This window comes from Crinia signifera, chromosome 8, assembly GCF_055691185.1.
Source record: "Crinia signifera chromosome 8, ASM5569118v1, whole genome shotgun sequence".
NCBI lineage: Eukaryota > Metazoa > Chordata > Amphibia > Anura > Myobatrachidae > Crinia > Crinia signifera.
This window is the reverse complement of record NC_139224.1, coordinates 5,693,670-5,716,400: the sequence shown is the minus strand read 5'-3', so window position 1 is coordinate 5,716,400 and position 22,731 is coordinate 5,693,670. Positions and strand designations below refer to the sequence as shown.

Sequence of the window (22,731 nt, the reverse complement as noted above, 5' to 3'; positions counted from 1 at the left end):
GAGCGCAGCGAGCCACCGAGCCCGAAGCGTGGCGAGCGCAGCGAGCCCTGCGAGGGGACGCGGATACCTTCACTGTGAAGGCCGCGAGGGGACGCGCATAATTGTGCAGGTATCCGCGTCCCCTCGCGGGGCTCGCTGCGCTCGCCACGCTTCGGGCTCGGTGGCTCGCTGCGCTCGCCACACTATTATATTCTCACACCACGCCCTAGTGGATAGTAGGGCATGAAAAGGTCGGAGGACGCGTACCGCCGCCCCTCGCGGGCTCGCTGCGCTCGCCACGCTTCGGGTTGGCGTCGATCGTGGGGTGGCGTCAAAAATTTGGGGGGACATTTAAGGGTTAATGGGCTCTGTGGCCCATTTAACATTGATTCCTATGGCCAAATCGGGTGGATTGAGGCATTTAACAGTAAAATCGGGTCCATCGCGGCTTTTAACATTGATTCCTATGGGAAATCGTGAGCATCGCGTCGCGGGCATCGCGGGTACATTTATGGCCGGCCGCGACGCGACCGACACGATTTCCAAGTTTAACATTGGTTTCAATGGGAAATCGCGGGCATCGCGTCGGTCGCGTCGCGGCCATACATAAATGTATCCGCGATGCCCGCGACGGGCGCCCAGATAGGAAACAAGTACCAATAAAACTTACTTACAAATAGAGAAGTCATCACACCTGGGGCCAAATGTAATAGGGTGTGAGAATCAGAAAGTGAGAGATTTTGGGAGAAGGTTCCAAATTTTTTAAATGGCAATCATTTACACTGAAAAAACAAAAACAGGTCGATTTGCCATGTAATTGATTGACTCTTTAAAAAAAAATGTAAACCTGCACATGAAGTGCGACCTTCATTGTAGGCCTCTGTTTAGGAATAGCTAAGATAAAACTGAATCTGACGGCCAGGTCTTTGCTGAGTTATAAAGATGTCTTAGCAGAGGGCATACTAATTAGAACATTTTACTGTCATTGTGTGGGCTGGAGAGACAATTGTGTGGACTGAGGCTTGAAAGACACTTGTGTGGTCTGGTGCTGGAGAGATACTTGTGTGGGCTGGGGCTGGAGAGACACTTGTGTCTCTTCAGGGCTGGAGAGACACCTGTGTGGGCTGGGGCTAGATAGACACTTGTGTGGGCTGGGGCTGGTGAGACACTTGTGTGGACTGGGGCTGTAGAGATGCTTGTGTGGGCTGAGGCTGGAGAGACATTTGTGGTTTTCTGGAGAGACACTTGTGTGGACTGAGGCCGGAGAGACACATGTGTGGGCTGGGGCTTGGAAAGACACTTGTGTGGGGTGGGGCTGGAGAGACACTTGTGTGGGCTGGGGCTGGAGAGACACTTGTGTGACCTGGGGCTGGAGAGAGATTTGTGTGGGCTGGGGCTAGAGAGACATTTGTGTGGTCTGGAGAGACACGTATGTGGGCTGGGGCTGGAGAAACACGTGTGTGGGCTGGGGCTGGAGAGACACATGTGTGGGCTGGAGAGACACTTGTATGGGCTGGGGCGGGAGAGACACTTGTGTGGACTGGAGAGACACATATGTGGGCTGGGGCTGGAGAAACACGTGTGTGGGCTGGGGCTGGAGAGACACTTCTATGGGCTGGGGCTGGAGAGACACTTGTGTGGACTGAGGCTGGAGAGACACTTGTGTGGGCTGGAGAGTCACTTGAATGGGCTGGGGCTGGAAAGACACTTGTGTGGACTGAGGCTGGAGAGACACTTGTATGGAGTGAGGCTGGAGAGACGCTTGTTTGGATTGAGGCTGCAGAGACACTTGTGTGAGCTGGGGCTGGAGAGACACTTGTGTGGACTGAGGCTGGAGAGACACTTGTGTGGAGTGAGGCTGGAGAGACGCTTGTCTGGATTGAGGCTGCAGAGACACTTGTGTGGGCAGGGGCTGGAGAGACACATGTGTGGGCTGGGGCTGGAGAAACATGTGTGTGGGCTGGGGCTGGAGAGACACATGTGTGGGCTGGGGCTGGAGAGACACTTGTATGGGCTGGGGCTGGAGAGACACTTGTGTGGACTGGAGCGACACATATGTGGGCTGGGGCTGGAGAAACACATGTGTGGGCTGGGGCTGGAGAGACACATGTGTGGGCTGGGGCTGGAGAGACACTTGTATGGGCTGGGGCTGGAGAGACACTTGTGTGGACTGAGGCTGGAGAGACACTTGTGTGGGCTGGAGAGTCACTTGTATGGGCTGGGGCTGGAAAGACACTTGTGTGGACTGAGGCTGGAGAGACACTTGTGTGGAGTGAGGCTGAAGAGACGCTTGTCTGGATTGAGGCTGCAGAGACACTTGTGTGGGCTGGGGCTGGAGAGACACTTGTATGGGCTGGGGCTAGAGAGACACTTGTGTGGACTGAGGCTGGAGAGACACTTGTGTGGGCTGCAGAGACACTTGTGTGGGCTGGGGCTGGTCAGACACTTGTGTAGGCTGGAGAGACACTTGTGTGGAGTGAGGCTGGAAAGACGCTTGTCTGGATTGAGGCTGCAGAGACACTTGTGTGGGCTGGATCTGGAGAGACACTTGTATGGGCTGGGGCTGGAGAGACACTTGTGTGGACTGAGGCTGGAGAGACACTTGTGTGGACTGAGGCTGGAGAGACACTTGTGTGGGCTGCAGAGACACTTGTGTGGGCTGGGGCTGGTCAGACACTTGTGTAGGCTGGAGAGATACTTGTGTGGAGTGAGGCTGGAGAGACGCTTGTCTGGATTGAGGCTGGAGAGACACTTGTGTAGACTGAGGCTGCAGAGACACTTGTGTGGACTGGGGCTGGGGCTGGGCAGACACTTGTGTAGACTTGGGCTGGAGAGATGCTTGTGTGGACTGGGGCTGGAGAAACACTTGTGTGGGCTGGGGCTGGAGAAAAACTTGTGTGGGCTGGGGCTGGAGAGACACTTGTGTGGGCTGGGGCTGGAGAAACACTTGTGTGGGCTGGGGCTGGAGAAACACTTGTGTGGGCTGGGGCTGGAGAGACACTTGTGTGGACTGAGGCTGGAGAGACACTTGTGTGGACTGAGGCTGGAGAGACACTTGTGTGGACTGAGGCTGGAGAGACGCTTGTGTGGACTGGGGCTAGAAAGACACATATGCAATCTAGATACAGATGAAGCGGCTGACATCTTTGCAGGGGCTGGCGGTGGATTCGCCACGTGCCAGCCCCCGCCAGCCACCGGAAGGGGACACGTGTGCGTCCCCTTCCAACGGGGCTCCCCTGGGGTCCCCACTGCTGCTGGGAGAGCTGGGATTAGGCTTAAAGGTTTCGGGAGGTAGCATGTGCACTACGGTTGGATCAGATGGCCACTGCAGCGGGTACTAGGTTTTGCCGGCATTCTAATCATGCTGACATCAGTTTCCATATACTTTTTTATGTTACTTGCTGCTCTATTAATTTATGCGGGAATAATAATAGCAGTAATAATAATAATAATAATACTTAATTATTCTTAAACAATATAAATTCTTTATTTAGAAATGTAAAGTGATCAGTCTGCTAATGCGACATCGGAACTAAAATAGAAAACGCCTCTATAACAATGTTATTCCGTAAAATGACAGGTCGCACAGGAAGAACCGGCGAGCACCAAGCTTCTGTGTACACCAGGTACAATGCAGACACCCAAATAAAGGAATGTGGTCCTTCAAGGTCTACAACAAAAAGCTTGTCAGGGGTCTAAAAACGATACCATATGCTCCATGGGGGTTATTCAGCCCTAAATGCTGGCCTGCAAATGTGCAGCCTGGCCGATTATCGCATTATGGTGCATCTCCTATTGTAAAGTGCAATTATGCTGCGCTATATAAGAAACTGTTAATATTAATAATAAATACACACGGACATAGGACCTTATTCTGGTCCACACGCAACGCTGCGAATTTAGCAGCATTGCGCGTGGACTAAACGCCACCCGCCACACACACAGCTAAGATCAGAAGCTGCCACCTTTTATCATAGAAACAATCAGTAATAATAATGATAACAACCACAATAATAATAATGATGATAAAATAACTAATATTAGCAACAATAATAATAATAATATTAATAATAATGTTGATGATGATGATGATGACGTTGATACTAATACTGACATGAATGGTAAAAGCCCCCTCAGTGTGTGCAGCGCTGTACCATGTAGCACTTAGCAGCCCTGCCAGTATGGAGACAGATGGCATCTCCTGGCACTGCCCCTCACACAAATAAAGCTGACGGGGGTGGGGACTCACGAGAACACGCCCACAATGAACTATAGCCCCGCCCAACCCCACGGAGAACCACGTGCGCCAGCCTGCGTTCACGGAGTGACAGCTACGGAGCCCCGCCCGCTCATCTGCCTATGCCCGCCCACCCCTCCCCGTCCGCTGCTCAGGCTGCTCTGGCTGTCAGTGAGCGGCTGACACCGAGTCGGGCACCCGCTGTATCCTGCCTGGGCTGGGGCTGGCACAGCATGACCGTCCGGGGCTAGGAGGCGCACTCACCGCGGGCTTTGTGGCTGGGTAAGACGGGCACCTTCCGTGTCAGTGGGTGGGACGGCAGCACCCGCTATAGCAGGTGGGGGAGAGAGCAACCTCAGTGTGCAAGGGCATACGGCATCTGCAGGGCTGGTGGGTAAGGCACCATGGTTGGTGCTGGTGGGTAAGGCACCTTGGTTGGTGCTGGTGGGTATGGCACCTTGGTTGGTGCTGGTGGGTATGGCACCTTGGTTGGTGCTGGTGGGTAAGGCACCATGGTTATTGCTGGTGGGTATGGCACCTTGGTTGGTGCTGGTGGGTAAGGCACCATGGTTGGTGCTGGTGGGTAAGGCACCATGGTTGGTGCTGGTGGGTATGGCACCTTGGTTGGGGCTGGTGGGTAAGGCACCATGGTTGGTGCTGGTGGGTAAGGCACCTTGGTTGGTGCTGGTGGGTAAGGCACCTTGGTTGGTGCTGGTGGGTAAGGCACCGTGGTTTGTGCTGGTGGGTAAGGCACTGTGGTTGGTGCTGGTGGGTAAGGCACCTTGGTTGGTGCTGGTGGGTAAGGCACCATGGTTGGTGTTGGTGGGTATGCATACCTCCCAACATGACCCTCTCCAGGAGGGACACATTGCTCTGCTCCTGCTCTTCCCTGTTAATGTATAATTGCCATCACCTGTAGTGTAGCACTAATTTACCTGTTCAACACATGTGATGGTAATCATATATTAAGAGGAAAGTCCAGGAGCAGAGCATTGTGTCCCTCCAGGAGAGGGTCATGTAGGTGCTGGTGGGTAAGGCACCATGGTTGGTGCTGGTGGGTAAGGCACCATGGTTGGTGCTGGTGGGTAAGGCACCGTGGTTGGTGCTGGTGGGTAAGACATCATTATTATGATTGGTGGGTAAGATATCATGGTTGGTGCAGATGGGTAAGACCTCATTATTGTGGTTGGTGGGTAAGATATCATTATTATGATTGGTGGGTAAGATCATTATTATGATTGGTGGGTAAGATATCATGATTGGTGCTGATGGGTAAAGGCACCCTGGTTGGTACTGGTGGGTAAGACTTTATTATTATGATTGGTGGGTAAGATCATTATTATGATTGGTGGGTAAGATATCATGATTGGTGCTGATGGGTAAAGGCACCCTGGTTGGTACTGGTGGGTAAGACACAATTGTTGGTGCTGATGGGTAAGATTTTATTGTTAGTGGATAAGTACTTTTAAGAGTTGCTGGGTTAAGCAATGCCATTGTCACCAATCTTAGTGAGTAAAGTGGTAGTGTCATTAGAGAAGGGGCATCTGAGGCTACAGCGCTGGCACATCACATAGGACCGTTTGCGCCCCCTACTGTCTGCAGGTGGCTCGGGTAGTAGTAGGGAGCAGTGTATGTGCTCAGTTATAGCGGAGGCAGCCTCCATGGCCAGGTCCTACACTGCAGTCCATGCTGGGAGTTGTAGTTGATCCAGGTGTGATTTTGATCTGTTATTTGTCGTTTGTTTTTTTTGTTTTTCTCAATTATTTATCAACATTTGAGGTGGCACAATTATACATGGGATATTGGTAGTGGACATAGGTAGGCAGTAGGTACAGGCGGGTAGGGGGCACAGGTAGGTAGGGACTCAGATAGGAAAAGGTACCTTGAGACACATAGAACAGCTAGGTATGGGATACAGAAAGGGGGCATGTGTAGGCAAGGTGGTGCAGATAGATAGTGGGTAGGGGGCACAGATAGGTTAGGGAGTACAATTAGTCATGGGATATAGGTAGGAGACATAGGTAGGAAAGGGGGTAAAGGCAGTGGGGTGAGGTAGGTGAGGCACAGCCTTTCCTGTCATACTAGCGTATATGCCGGTGTTTTGAATTGATAAAGTATGTCAAAAATACAAATAATTTATTAAAAAAAAATCTAATTTTTATTATTCTAATCATTTTTATAGTCAAAATGCTGGAGTAAAAAGTCTATGGCAGGTGAGGCAGTGCCTCATCCTGCTACCTTTTCTGCGCATCTCTTATCGAAACTCAGTGAATCTCCAGCAGTGTATTCTGCTGCACATGTGTATAATGCTGGTATGTACCCCATGGCTCATATATTGAGTGCATATCTGGCTCTGGTACTTGCCAGGGACTCTTGAGCCATATACCTCACCGCACGTCCATGGGTAAAGGTAGGCAGTGGCTACAGGTGGGTAGGGGGCACAGGTAGCTAGGGGTCCAGATAGGATGGGTTACTGGAAGACATGCAGACCAGGCAGGCATGGGATACATGTAGAGGGCACAGATAAACATGGGTAACAGGTAGGCATAGTGATTCCAGTTGACTTGGGGTGCAGGGAGACTTGAGGTACAGGTAGGCATTGGTCCCAGGTAGGCAGGGGATACAGTTAGACAGGGGTTACAAGTAGGCATATATGTACAGGTAGGAAGGGAGTACAGAGAGACATAAGTTACAGGTAGGCAGGGTTTGCATGTTGGCATGTGGTACAGGTAGTTTTGGGGTACCGGTGTACAGGTTGTCAGGGAGCAGAGGTAGGCAGGTGATACATATAGGCAGGCAGTACAGGTAGGAGGTGGGTACAGTAGACATAGGGTGCATGTAAGGTACAGGGACATGTAGAGTACTTGTAGGCACAGGGTACAGGTCAGCATAGAGTACATCTAGTTTTGGGGTAAAGGTAGGTAGGTAGGGGTACATGTAGGCATAGGGTACTTGAATTCATTGGGTCAGGTAGGTCTAGTGTACAGGTACATGTAGGGTACAGGTATATTATATTTCAGATATCTTGGATTAGAGCCTCAGTACCACAAGTAAGCCTTGTATTGGCCTGGGGTCGGCCTTGTATTAGCCTGGGGTTGGCCTTGTATTGGCCTGGGGTCGGCCTTGTATTGGCCTGGGGACAGCCTTGTATTGGCCTGGGGTCGGCCTTGTATTGGCCTGGGGTTGGCCTTGTATTGGCCTGGGGTCGGCCTTGTATTGGCCTGGGGTCGGCCTTGTATTGGCCTGGGGACGGCCTTGTATTGGCCTGGGGACGGCCTTGTATTGGCCTGGGGTCGGCCTTGTATTGGCCTGGGGTTGGCCTTGTATTGGCCTGGGGTCGGCCTTGTATTGGCCTGGGGTCGGCCTTGTATTGGCCTGGGGTTGGCCTTGTATTGGCCTGGGGTCTGCCTTGTATTAGCCTGGGGTTGGCCTTTTATTAGCCTGGGGTCGGCCTTGTATTGGCCTGGGGTCGGCCTTGTATTGGCCTGGGGTCGGCCTTGTATTGGCCTGAGGTCGGCCTTGTATTGGTTGGATGTAGATAAAGTTGTGTCCTACCTGGAGCACTGACGCAGTGCACTTTATATACATATAGATCTGACCCATCCCTCCTCTTATCTCTACACCTACATTCCTTAAGGCACACCCACAGTACAGGTGTTAGGGATGGTCATACATGGTCATACATGGTCATACACGGTCATACACGGACATAGGTAGCTTAACTAGTACTTTAGTTATTTTGTTTAAATATTTGTGCTCAAGTCTGGATATAACTAATACGTAGACTAGGGGGTCCCAAACTTTTTAGAATCACGGTACCTGATATTATCAGAATTTTATCCATGACACCCCTAGGCCAAAAGTTTGTTATGGAGAAATTAAATAAGTTGTGTTTATATAACATATTAAGTTTATTTTTGAAGTAAAGTACAAGATTTTCTTCTGTTTGTCCAAATCATTTATTATTGGCATCCGCAAGTACTGGTTTTGCCCATTACCTTAACAATAATTACTTTTAATTGGTCTTAGACCACCAACCTGAGGCACCCCTTCAAGGGTCCTGAGGCACCCCTTCAAGGGTCCTGAGGCACCCCAGGGTGCCACGGCACACAGTTTGGGAACCACTGACGTAGACTGTTAGGGGGAAATGTAATAGGATGAGAGATTCAGAAGTGAGAGATTTGGTAAGAAATCTCCAGTTTATTTAAAGGGGCAATCATTTACACTGCAAAATCAAAGTGGTTTGCAGTGTAAATGATTGTTGCTTAAAAACAAAAACTGGAGATTTCTTACCAAATCTCTCACTTTCTGAATCTCTCAACCTATTACCATACCTCCCAACATCCGGGACCCCGGTGGCGGGACAGGGTGCGCGACTTGGGGGCGCAGCAATTTTTTGGGGCGTGGCCTATCTGACAGGGGTGTGGCCTATACTCGCGGCGCTCCCGCGAGGCCACGCCCCGTTTTGCGCCGCGATGGGGGCTGTTGGCCGGCCCCTCTGCCTGTAAAAACGTCTATTCACGGACGACAGGGGGGACTCCCAACTGCCCCCCCCCCCCCGCGGGACACTGCCGGCGGCGGGAGGGACGCGGGAATGTCCCAAAATATCGGGACATTCCCGCGATAAGCAGGACAGTTGGGAGGTATGTATTACATTTCACCTTTAGTGTGCCCGGAGGACAGAGGAAGGAGCAATAGGTGATGGGATCCTCGCTGTGGGTTCTGGGACCTGCGTGACATTTATCTGTGTGACATCCAACGCTGTGACAGCCACCTGTGTGCATCCACTTGTGTGCCTGGTGTGTGATATCCACATGTGTGCATCCTGTGTGACATCCGCCTGTATGGGTCCTGTGTGACATCCTCCTGTGTGCATCCTGTGTGACATCCTCTTGTGTGCATCCTGTGTGACATCCTCCTGTGTGTATCCTGTGTGACATCCTCCTATGTGTATCCTGTGTGACATCCTCCTGTGTGTATCCTGTGTGACATCCGCATGTGTGCGTCCTGTGTGACATCCCCCTGTGTGTGTCCTGTGTGACATCCCCTTGTGTACATCCTGTGTGACATCCCCCTGTGTACGTCCAGTGTGACATCCCCCTGTGTACGTCAAGTGTGACACCCCCCTGTGTACGTCCAGTGTGACACCCCCCTGTGTACGTCCAGTGTGACACCCCCCGGTGTACATCCTGTTGCATCCCCCTGTGTACATCCTGCGTGACATCTCCTGTGTACATCCTGCGTGACATCTCCTGTGTACGTCCAGTGTGACACCCCCCTGTGTACGTCCAGTGTGACACCCCCCTGTGTACGTCCAGTGTGACACCCCCCTGTGTACACCCAGTGTGACACCCCCCGGTGTACATCCTGTGTGACATCCCCCGGTGTACATCCTGTGTGACATCCCCCTGTGTACATCCTGCGTGACATCTCCTGTGTACATCCTGCGTGACATCTCCTGTGTACGTCCAGTGTGACATCCCCCTGTGTACGTCGTGTGACACCCCCCTGTGTACATCCTGCGTGACATTCACCTGTGTGCATCCTGTGTGACATCCGCCTGCAGGGATCCTGCACAGGGCTTAAAGTAGCACTCCGTTCCCCTAACACCCCCCCCCCCCCCCCCACCTGACACTATTTATTTATTATTTATTTGCAGTTTCTTATATAGCGCAACAGATTCCGTTGCGCTTTACAATAGTAGACCAGTGTCAGGTAATTTGTGCCCTACCACCCATAAAGGGATAATGGTCCCAATCATATACACATTACACCGCATGTAGTGCCCTTGATTCATATTCAATCTAGAGATGTGCGGTTTGGATTTGGCTCAGATTTGCTCAGTTTCAAAGCAATATTTTATTGGCTATCCACAACATGTGACAGCCGATAACGAATAAGATTTGGTTTTGAAATCCGAGTAAATCCGAACCGCACATCACTAATTAAATCACACAGAGATGCCCCTTATACACATAATGTTAATGTCCACAGTTGTTCATCTTCACTTTACATTACATACGCTGTGCCAGAAGAAGTAGCTGCTGGAAAAGGCTTTTATGTTGGAATTACTGTTTAGGACTGAGGTAGAGGTGGAACTCAGTTCCACCCCGTTCCCGCTCACTTTAACCCCTGATCCTAAAAGATCCTTGTATACGAAACCCCTGCTGTCTGGTAGCATATCCCGTATGTATGCGTGTACAGTTTTGCCTGTGTGAAGCTGCTCATACCTGTAACTTCTAGTTCCAATTTCAGGTATGAGGGGAATTGCGTGTTTCTGCAAATATACTGCTGTTGCTATGTACAGCAGTCCCTTTAATGCAGTGTAGTACTGTATGTATGTATGCGACGATATGGGGCAGTCCCAGTAATGCAGTGCAGTGCTGTATGTATGTTACGATATGGGGCAGTCCCAGTAATGCCGTGTAGTACTGTATGTATGTGACGATACGGGGCAGTCCCAGTAATGCAGTGTAGTACTGTATGTATGTGACCATACGGGGCAGTCCCAGTAATGCAGTGTAGTACTGTATGTGATGATATGGTGTAGTACCAGTAATGCAGTGCAGTACTGTATGTATGTTATGATATGGGGCAGTCCCAGTAATGCAGTGCTGTATGTATGTGATGATACGAGGCAGTCACAGTAGTGTAGTACTGTATGTATGTATGTATGTATGTATGTATGTATGTGGTGCTATGGGGCAGTCCCAGTAATGCAGTGCAGTACTGTATGTATGTGATGATACAGGGCAGTCCCAGTAATGCAGTGTAGTGCTGTAAGTATGTGATGATACAAGGCAGTCCCAGTAGTGTAGTACTGTATGTCTGTAATGATATGGTGTAGTACCAGTAATGCAGTGCAGTACTGTATGTATGTATGTAATGCTATGGGGCAGTCCCAGTAATGCAGTGTAGTGCTGTATCTATGTGATGATATGGGGCAATCCCAGTAATGCAGTGTAGTGCTGTATCTATGTGACGGGAAGCGGTCATCTATTAGAATGAACTTAGGTCTACAGTCATTAGGTCGACCCCACTAGGTCGACTGGCAGGAAGGTCGACCTGACTTAAGGTCGACATGGGCCAAGGTCGACATGACTTAAGGTCGCATTTGCATAAAGGTCGACATGAGGAAGGTCGACTGGTCATAAGGTCGACATGGGTTTTTCACTGTTTTTTTGAGCCGACATGTGCCGACAGGCAGTATTTCATGCCCTACCATCCACTAGGGCGTGGTGGGAGAATAAAATAGTGTGCCGAGCGCAGCGAGGCACCGCGCCCGAAGCATTGCGAGCGAAGCGAGCGATGCGAGGGTCCGATTCTCATTGCCAACTGTGTCCATGTCGACTGTGTCGACATTCGGATAAAAAAACAGTGAAAAACCCATGTCGACCTTATGACCAGTCGACCTTCCTCATGTCGACCTTTATGCAAATTCGACCTTAAGTCATGTCGACCTTGGCCCATGTCGACCTTAAGTCAGGTCGACCTTCCTGCCAGTCGACCTAGTGGGGTCGACCTAATGACTGTAGACCTAAGTTCATTCTGACAGATGTCCCGATTCCCTATGTGACTATATGGGGATGTGCCAGTAATGCAGCGTAGTATGTATGTGACCCTACGGTGCAGTACCTTTAATGCATTGTGGTAATTGTTTCCTAGCACGGCGCCCATTGCATCATATACCATAACACTTAATATGGCATACGATATACGATTTTTGATTGTACAAGCACCCTGATGGGTCCTTACAATGTTAAATGGCCCCCCATTGTCAACGCCACCCCCAGGATCAATGCCAACCCGAAGCATGGCGAGCGCAGCGGTACACGTCCTCCGACCTTTTCATACCCCCACTATCCACGTCGGCGAGCCACCGAGCCCGAAGCGTGGCGAGGGGATGCGGAATACATGTAAAGTAATACGCGTCCCCTCGCGGGGCTCGCTGCCCTCGCCATGCTTCGGGCTCCCCACACTATCTACAATCAACTCCACGCCTACGTGGATAGTGGGGGTATGAAAAGGTCGAAGGACGTGTACCGACGACGCTCGCCTCACTTCGGGTATGTGTTGATAGTGGGGGGGTGCATTTAACATTGTAAGCACCCATCAGGGTGCTTGTACAATTGAAAAAGCATTGTATGCGGCTATATGGCATGCAATGCGATCAGATGCCCTACGATGGACATCGGGGGCGCCGTGCTAGGAAACAGGTACCTGCATTGTAGTACTGTATCTATGTGACGATATGGGGCAGTGCCATTAATGCAGTGTAATACTGTATATATGAGACTAAACAGGGCAGTCCCAGTAATGCAGTGTAGTACTGTATCTATGTGACGATATAGGGCAGTGCCAGTAATGCAGTACTGTATGTATGTGAAGATACAGGGCAGTCCCAGTAATGCAGTGTAGTACTGTATGTATGTGATGATACGGGGCAGACCCAGTAATGCAGTGTAGTGCTGTATGTATGTGATGATATGGGGCTGGCCTAGTAATGCAGTGTAGTGCTGTATGTATGTGATGATATGGGGCTGTCCCAGTAATGCAGTGTAGTACTGTATGTATGTGATGATACGGGGCAGTCCCAGTAATGGAGTGTAGTGCTGTATGCACTGTATGTGATGATACGGGGCAGACCAGTAATGCAGTGTAGTACTGTATGCATGTGATGATACGGGGCAGTCCCAGTAATGCAGGGTAGTACTGTATGTATGTGATGATACGGGGCAGACCCAGTAATGCAGTGTAGTACTGTATGCATGTGATGATACGGGGCAGTCCCAGTAATGCAGTGTAGTACTGTATGGATGTGATGATACGGGGCAGTCCTAGTAATGCAGTGTAGTACTGTATGTGATGATACGCGGCAGTCCCAGTTGTGTTGTACTGTATGTATGTGATGATACAGGGCAGTCCCAGTAATGCAGTGTTGTACTGTATGTATGTGATGATATGGGGCAGTCCCAGTAATGCAGTGTAGTACTGTATGTGATGATATGGGCAGTCCCAGTAATGCATTGTAGTACTGTATGTGATGATACGGGGAAGTCCCAGTAATGCAGTGTAGTGCTGTATGTGATGATACGGGCAGTCCCAGTAATGCATTTTAGTACTGTATGTGATGATACGGGGCAGTCCCAGTAATGCCGTGTAGTACTGTATGCATGTGATGATACAGGGCAGTCCTAGTAATGCAGTGTAGTACTGTGTGTATGTGATGATACCGGGCAGTCCCAGTAATGCCGTGTAGTACTGTATGCATGTGATGATACCGGGCAGTCCCAGTAATGCCGTGTAGTACTGTATGCATGTGATGATACAGGGCAGTCCCAGTAATGCCGTGTAGTACTGTATGCATGTGATGATACAGGGCAGTCCCAGTAATGCAGTGTAGTACTGTATGCATGTGATGATACGGGGCAGACCAGTAATGCAGTGTAGTACTGTATGTATGTGATGATACGGGGCAGTCCCAGTAATGGAGTGTAGTACTGTATGTATGTGATGATACGGGGCAGTCCCAGTAATGCAGTGTAGTACTGTACTGTATGTATGTGATGATACGGGGCAGTCCCAGTAATGCAGTGTAGTGCTGTATGTATGTGATGATACGGGGCAGACCAGTAATGCAGTGTAGTACTGTATGTATGTGATGATACGGGGCAGTCCCAGTAATGGAGTGTAGTACTGTATGTATGTGATGATACGGGGCAGTCCCAGTAATGCAGTGTAGTACTGTATGTATGTGATGATACGGGGCAGTCCCAGTAATGCAGTGTAGTACTGTATGTATGTGATGATACGGGGCAGTCCCAGTAATGGAGTGTAGTACTGTATGTGATGATACGGGGCAGTCCCAGTAATGCAGTGTAGTACTTTATGCATGTGATGATACGGGGCAGACCAGTAATGCAGTGTAGTACTGTATCTATGTGATGATACGGGGCAGTCCCAGTAATGGAGTGTAGTACTGTATGTATGTGATGATACGGGGCAGTCCCAGTAATGCAGTGTAGTGCTGTATGTATGTGATGATATGGGGCAGTCCCAGTAATGGAGTGTAGTACTGTATGTGATGATACGGGGCAGTACCAGTAATGCAGTGTAGTACTGTATGTATGTGATGATACGGGGCAGTCCCAGTAATGCAGTGTAGTGCTGTATGTATGTGATGATACGGGGCAGTCCCAGGAATGGAGTGTAGTACTGTAGGTATGTGATGATACGGGGCAGACCAGTAATGCAGTGCAGTACTGTATGTATGTGATGATACGGGGCAGTCCCAGTAATGGAGTGTAGTACTGTATGTGATGATACGGGGCAGTACCAGTAATGCAGTGTAGTACTGTATGTATGTGATGATACGGGGCAATCCCAGTAATGCAGTGTAGTACTGTATGTATGCGATGATACAGGGCAGTCCCAGTAATGCAGTGTAGTAGTGTATGTATGTGATGATACGGGGCAGTCCCAGTAATGCAGTGTAGTACTGTATGTATGCGATGATACAGGGCAGTCCCAGTAATGCAGTGTAGTAGTGTATGTATGTGATGATACGGGGCAGTCCCAGTAATGCAGTGTAGTACTGTATGTGATGATACGGGGCAGTCCCAGTAATGCAGTGTAGTACTGTATGTGATGATACGGGGCAGACCAGTAATGCAGTGCAGTGTGCAGCGGCCCCTGCCACCTCAATACAAAGAGTTAGGTGCAGCCATGTGTGTGCCTCCTGTCACACAATACTATGTATGCACCTGTTTCTCCGGCTCGCCAGCTAGAAGGGGCGGCTCAGATAACCACCTAGCACAATATGTGTGCTGCTTCCATGTTTCTTAGTGATTTAACCCTGTCACCTCCAGTAAAGTTTTTCTGCTGCCTTTCATCAGTCGGTAGAATAAGATATTGTTTTGCCGAATCTTTGTAAAGAGAACATCCCGCCCCGCTGGTTTTCTTATGCCCTAATACAGGGATGCAAAGTCCCCTCCGGTGATCCAGTAGCTCACAGAACATAGAACGTCCCAGAGCACACATGACTTGAGACGTTCCCCCTGTCACTAGCAGCCTCTTCCCTAAGACATGTGATGCCCTCCTGGTGCTTTATAAGCTGTGTTCTGCGTAACAAACCACCATTGGGTATGGGCAGATGAGGCTCTGGGCATTGGGAGGCGGGAATGGTGTTACAGCATGCTGTGCCAGACTGCGGACAATGATCACTCTACCCGAGCGCTACCTGCAAACTTCTGTCTCATCCAGTTGTGTTTTCTTTTTCGCATTAAATTCTAGGCAGTTCCCAATGATGCCTGAAGACTGCAGCCCTGGGATCAGTCCTCAGGGTTCCCCACATCAGGATCCCCAGCATTATGTGAACGCGGATGGGCAACAGATTTACTGCAGATATTGGAAACCCCCAACACCCCCCAGGTAAGGCTGCACTCTGTTACGGTGACCTTTTCTGGCAAGGTTAAAAACCTGCATCCTTTATAAGCCTGGATGCCGTGTATGGAACATGACAGGTGTATCGTACATACAGTACTGTATGTGTCCTTCTTCAGCGGGTCCCTACTCTGGGAATACTTAAACAGGATGCAGCATTATTCTTTAAGTGTACCTCCTGCTTTCATAGAATTGAGGTATGGAGTGCCTCGTGCCTCAGTGAATTCGCTAGTTTCAGTATCCTCAGGAACATTTATTTATTATTTGTTTATTAAGTTTCTTATATAGCGCACACATATTCTGCATCGCTGTACAGAGAATATTTGAACATTCACATCAGTCCCTGCCCCAGTGGAGCTTACAATCTATATTCCCTACCACATGTACACGCACACAGACATTCTAGGGTTAATTTTTGTTGGAAGCCAGTAACCAACCAGTATATTTGTGGATTGTGGGAGGAACCCGGAGCACCCGGAGTAAACCCACGCAAGCACGGGGAGAATATACAAACTCTGCACAGTTAGGGCCATGGTGGGGATAGAACCCATGACCTCGGTGCTGTGAGGCAGTAATGCTAACCATTACACCATCCGTACTGCCCTATATATAACACATGGTGGGGATAGAACCCATGACCTCAGTGTTGTGAGGCAGTAATGCTAACCATTACACCGTCCGTACTGCCCTGTATATATAACACATGGTGGGGATAGAACCCATGACCTCAGCGCTGTGAGGCAGTAATGCTATAACCATTACACCATACGTACTGCCCCGTATATATAACACATGGTGGGGATAGAACCCATGACCTCAGTGCTGTGAGGCAGTAATGTAACCATTACACCATCCGTACTGCCCCGTATATATAACACATGGTGGGGATAGAACCCGTGACCTCAGTGCTGTGAGGCAGTAATGTAACCATTACACCCTCCGTACTGCCCCGTATATATAACACATGTTGGGGATAGAACCCATGACCTCAGTGTAACCATTACACCGTCCGTACTGTCCCGTATATATAACACATGGTGGGGATAGAACCCATGACCTCAGTGCTGTGAGGCAGTAATGTAACCATTACACCCTCCGTACTGCCCCGTATATATAACACATGTTGGGGATAGAACCCATGACCTCAGTGCTGGGAGGCAGTAATGCTATAACCATTACACCATCCATACTGCCCCGTATATATAACACATGGTGGGAATAGAACCCATGACCTCAGCACTGTGAGGCAGTAATACTAACCATTACACCGTCCGTACTGCCCTGTATATATAACACATGGTGGGGATAGAACCCATGACCTCAGTGCTGTGAGGCAGTAATGTAACCATTACACCATCCGTACTGCCCCGTGTATATATAACACATGGTGGGGATAGAACCCATGACCTCAGCGCTGTGAGGCAGTAATATAACCATTACACCATCCGTACTGCCCCGTATATATAACACATGGTGGGGATAGAACCCATGACCTCAGCGCTGTGAGGCAGTAATGCTAACCATTACACCGTCCGTACTGTCCCGTATATATAACACATGGTGGGGATAGAACCCATGACCTCAGTGCTGTGAGGCAGTAATGTAACCATTACACCGTCCGTGCTGCCCAGTATATATAACACATGGTGGGGAATAGAACCCATGACCTCAGTGCTGTGAGGCAGTAATGCTAACCATTACACCATCCGTACTGCCCTGTATATATAACACATGGTGGAGATAGAACCCATGACCTCAGTGCTGTGAGGCAGTAATGTAACCATTACACCGTCCGTACTGCCCCGTATATATAACACATGTTGGGGATAGAACCCATGACCTCAGTGCTATGAGACAGTAATGCTAACCATTACACCGTCCGTACTGCCCCGTATATATAACACATGGTGGGGATAGAACCCATGACCTCAGTGCTGGGAGGCAGTAATACTAACCATTACACCGTCCGTACTGCCCCGTATATATAACACATGGTGGGGATAGAACCCATGACCTCAGTGCTGTGAGGCAGTAATGCTAACCATTACACCGTCCGTACTGCCCCGTATATATAACACATGGTGGGGATAGAACCCATGACCTCAGCGCTGTGATGCAGTAATGCTAACCATTACACTGTCCGTACTGCCCTGTATATATAACACATGGTGGGGATAGAACCCATGACCTCAGTGCTGTGAGGCAGTAATACTAACCATTACACCATCCGTACTGCCCCGTATATATAACACATGTTGGGGATAGAACCCATGACCTCAGTGCTGGGAGGCAGTAATGCTATAACCATTACACCGTCCGTGAACATTGTGTTGGACGACAAATGGGCTTCCGCTAAAGGTACACTGAGCCAACATTCTCTGGGAACAATTTATTGGAATGTTGCACAGCAATTTAGCAGCCGAGTCGTTATGCAAATAATGCCGTTATATGGAGGGGCCAGCCTGCAGGGAATTAATGAAGCTTGGAATTAAACTTTTTTTTATAGACCTCTGCACAGTTGCAGTGTATTTGTGTGTGTGTCATATATATATATATATATATATATATTTGTCAGAGATACACGGACAATATATAATTGAGTACAGCTGTAAGGGACATGCCTATATAGTTATGTCAGGACTCCGGAATGCAGGCACTCTACTGTCCTACAGTGATAACATTGTACTGGCGTGTAGCTGGAGGTTGTACTGAGGTTATAGTGAGTTGTTATCAGCACATGCAGACTGTAGCTACTGTACTTATTGTACAGTTTGCTATTTGTATACAGCTCTGTTACCACGTAGAGCCCCCAACCCTCCCCAGCGCCCCCTGTGGTTTCTCCCTACAGCCGCCATTTACATGATGCTGCGCAGGGGACGTGTGAGCTGGAGAATATTCTCAATGTGCGATAAGATTTACCTTCAATACTGCTTCAAATAATGCTAGCGCCTATTGTTTCTTCCCCTCTAGGTCATATGTACTCAGATCTAATCAGCCCCCAACTGTCATTTTTGTTCCAAACATAGCCTGTAACATGGCATTTAGGAGATGATTGGCTGGTACTTTATCACTCTTAAAGGCTCTTAAAGGTCCTCTTCTGTGTTTAAGTTGCACGTAAGTGTTAAACCAGCTGAGAGTAATTGCCCTATGGTGCATAGCAATCCGACGTGAAACGGGGGCTATTGCGTTAAAGGTCACGTTCAATCAATACAGGGGTGCAGGTCATTCCTGGGCAGGTTAGTCTGACCCATTCAGATTTGACCTATGGCACAGTAAACCATTCCTGCACAATTCTGGCCACACAATACCCCTCCGTGCGAGTACAGGTTGTAGGGGGTCAGTGAACTCGAGAACCTGCCGGGAGATCCATCACAAATATCTGCAAACTGTTTGTTTTAGTATGTGATCCGCTAAATTCAGTGTAGTGTGAATTACCGCCTGGAGGATTTTTCACACGGAGGACCCCAAAGTGCACCGATCTGGGAAGAGGCGGGGCTTATCGCAGGGAGGGTGGCGCTAGTGATACTTATAATGCAGGCCCCACACAACGCATTTTCATCTGTCATGTTAATTTACTGTGCATCATTTATATAACAATTTTATTGTTTCTGATTAGAAATACTGTCACATGGCTGGTGTGCGCTGTTTGGCGGTCTCTCTGGCTACAGGCCGCCACTACCATATTGGTGGTCATTGCTAAAAAAAAAATCAATACAGTATTTGCTTTGTGTCCAACATTCTTTTTATCAATTGTCATATAAACGTAGTCACACGTGTCAGTTTTCTAGTTTAATCGGGGATGGCCTGACCGAACATTTCTCATATCCTGCTAAGTGGAAACTCGTGTCTCAGAAACTACTTCTTATTTATTTAGCACTCTCTAGAACAGGGATGGCCAACCCGCAGCTCTTCTCCCCTTTATCTGCGGCTCGGCGGGTTGGGCGTGCACACCGCCGCATAAGCAGAGACTCAAACACTCACTGTGAGAGTATTATTGAACTGGCGCTGGAGACACTGCTGCTGCCGCCTGTGTCCTCCTAGTGCAGAGGTGGCCAGAAGGTTGATTGCGATCGGCTTTATAGTTTACAGCTCCCGTTAGTATATTCTTCTGACTGAAGCCTCTCAGGGCTGTTAATGAGGGGGGGGGGGGTTCTAAAGCCTTGGGACCCCAAACAAGCCAAGGTTTTTTTCTAAGGTGCCTTATTGCATTTATGGTGGCATGGGATAGGGTGGGGTGGGGTTTGGAGAAGGGGAGAACAGGGACTCTTGGTCATTGTTTTATGGCCCCCATATTTGTAAAAATGGTTATTCTGCTGTTATTTGGGGTGAAGGGGGCCCCCATGTGTCCCCTATCAGTCCAGTGGTGACCAAATATGTGCCGTATAATTCCATTGGTATACATGAAACTGGCTCAATCTTTATATAGGCCACAGCCTTTCAGGAGCTAGGCCACGCCCATTTTTGCATGGTGTCGGCTCTTTGTCTTACCAGAACATATTTTTTGGCTCTTTGTCTTGATTGATTGGCCACCCCTGCTCTAGAAGATAGTAGACAGGATCTGATTGGTTGCCTATAGCAACATCACATGTGAAGTAGAATACACATCTTAGTAAATTTCCCCCACTAAGTCATGCTGGTACTAGTGACATTGTAGCCCCTCTTCCAGGTGGTGTCTGCAGTAGAGATGGTCATGTAAGAGTCCACCATTAATGATTACCATCAGTGGTGCCATCAGTGCTGTACATTAATGGCAAGTAACCATCAATGGCCAATCATTAATGACACACAGTATACAGTCAATGGAGTGTGGGCAGTGGGGCGAGGCTGTGCACCCGCTGAGTGAAGTCTGGGGGGTAATTGTGTCCTCCTTATGTGGCTGGTTTGGAGATGAGGAGTCCTAGTCTCCTCATTCTAGGGCTAGTCTGGAGGAGATAGGGGTTGTGGCGTCTTTGTGGGTTGTGTTCGGAGGTGAGGAGGACTTGTTGCCCCTTTTTGAGCACATCTGGGGGGTAAGGGATGAAGGCTTGCAAAATTCTTGAAGGACAAGTCCATAGGTGAAAGGGATTGTTGTCTCGCCGCAGGGAGCTACGGTTGAACATCCATTGCCACCTGCAATACACTGCTTTTATCACACACCATGCTGGGAAGATCAGGATCTGCAGGAGGATGACCCCCATGGTCAACCTCCAAGCGCCACTTCACAGCGCTGCGATCCTGTATTTTCTATCCGTGTCCTGAAGATATTCTTAACCTGAAAAAAGAAGACAGAGCGATAGATTGTGGGATGAATCAGGGGATAATAGGAGAGACTTTCATGTGTGTGCAGAGAATATAGAGCAGGGGAACGTCTGGCACACCGGCCTCAGGTTGAGCATTCCAAGGACACAGAGATTTTTCTCAAGGTCGCGCATTACCCGTGGCGCTGATGGAAATCCTACGGAGCTGCCATTCTCAGCCCTAGCAATGTGACCGCTTAGTAAGATCCCGGAGTGCAGGGAGCCGAATACCAGAGCTTTCAATCATGTGACGGCTTTCTGCAGCCACCGTGCAATTCTTATGTGTGAAATAATTGACTTTGCATTTCTGTCTCCCCTGGCTGTACGGATTCTGCCGGTTCATGTAGCCTAGTGCAGCCACTTCCTTTTTTGGTGTTACATAATGATGGCTTTGAAAACCTGTTCTCTTTTTAGTAACTGACTTTAGCAAAAAAAAATTGAAGGAAGCTCTTTGGGGGGGGGGGAGAGAAGCGGATGAAGTGAGTCCCCATTCAGAGGGTTCCTTTGTGAATTAGGGAAGATCGATGTGGCTGCCAGGGGGATTATACACATAGGGAAAAAGCAGAGAACGCTGATAAAATCCAGACCAGCCCCGATCACATGTATAGAAAGCCCATTATTATTATTATTACTGCTTATGTAGGGATAATGCAGCAGATATGCCAGATGGAGTATTTAGCAGACGAGGGGTTAAGTACGAGTGGCAGTCAGCTTGAGCACGTGCCTCCGTTCTAGTCCAACGACTACTGGATAAATCAATATGGATGTTTAAATAGCATTGTGAAGCTGTCAGATTAGAGAGTGCGCCTTTGTGCGGAAGCTTCGCGCGCTCCGACGTGTAATGTTTGCTCCCCACCCGTCTTCCATAACATTCCACAGTCCACTCCCCATAGAGGTGTAAGAGAGGGTATCCCTATCTCCTGCCCACATTGCGTTGCATGTACTTTAGGACACGCTGGTTATTAGGAAACAAAAACATAAACAAAAATGGATGGCCCACGTAATCAAATGTACATTTTGATTTTTTTTGGGGTGGGGGGGGGGGGCCGCCAGATGCTGGAAGGGTTAAGTTTGGAGGTGAAAGGGTTAAGGGCTGGACATCTGTGTTTGGAAGCGGAAGGAACAGAAGATATTTTTTCCCCACTGGAAAATGAGAGATGGCATTCTGTTTTTTCCCACATCAAAAAGACATCTGTTTCTGCAAGTGAGGAATTTCCCTGAGTGCCAGTGGAAACCGGGCTCAGGCCGCCGCCCGGTGGAAAGGATCGCTCATCCGGTTGCTGTAGACCAAACGATCCCAACCCGAACCAAAGGCCTGTGGATACCACAAATGAACCATTTGTGGTTACCTCTGGACGAAAGCAGACTCCATCAAACCTCCCCACTGAGCCACTGCCTTCTACTATAGAGGACACTTGGGACCACATTAAACCAAGGATTATCAATTTGGGGAACACCACCCACCAGGAAAATTTTCCTGGGCACACCCAGCGTTTTCATGGATACACCCAGGAAACGCTGGGAGTCCCCAATGGGTACGCCCCCTGCCCCGCCTCCATTACTCCCACCCCTGTGCGATCCCCACGGTGACTATGCAAGTCACCGAAGGCGCTCGCACAGAAACATCCGTCCCCCAGGGACCAAAACATTTAGAATCAGGGTGTTTATCCCTATTCGGTGGCTTGTCTACAGTATGTATTGTATTGTGTTATTTTCATTTTAATTGAATTTGCGATGAATCACCTAGTTGTCTAATAAAGAGTAACCCTACCGACCTATCAGATCAGTTTATAACCC

General features: G+C 49.1%; 1 protein-coding gene across 1 annotated transcript in view; it reads left to right on the top strand.

The window, feature by feature from the left end:
- The first annotated feature begins 4,341 nt into the window (after positions 1-4,341).
- MGLL (monoglyceride lipase) overlaps positions 4,342-22,731 on the top strand; it is a 58,051-nt gene continuing 39,661 nt past the window's right edge. Inside the window, exons 1-2 of the mRNA XM_083155651.1 lie at positions 4,342-4,498; positions 15,509-15,646. Of these exons, the coding sequence (XP_083011777.1) occupies positions 15,519-15,646 (128 nt within the window). The 5' untranslated portion in view covers positions 4,342-4,498; positions 15,509-15,518. The remainder of the gene's footprint in view (positions 4,499-15,508; positions 15,647-22,731) is intronic.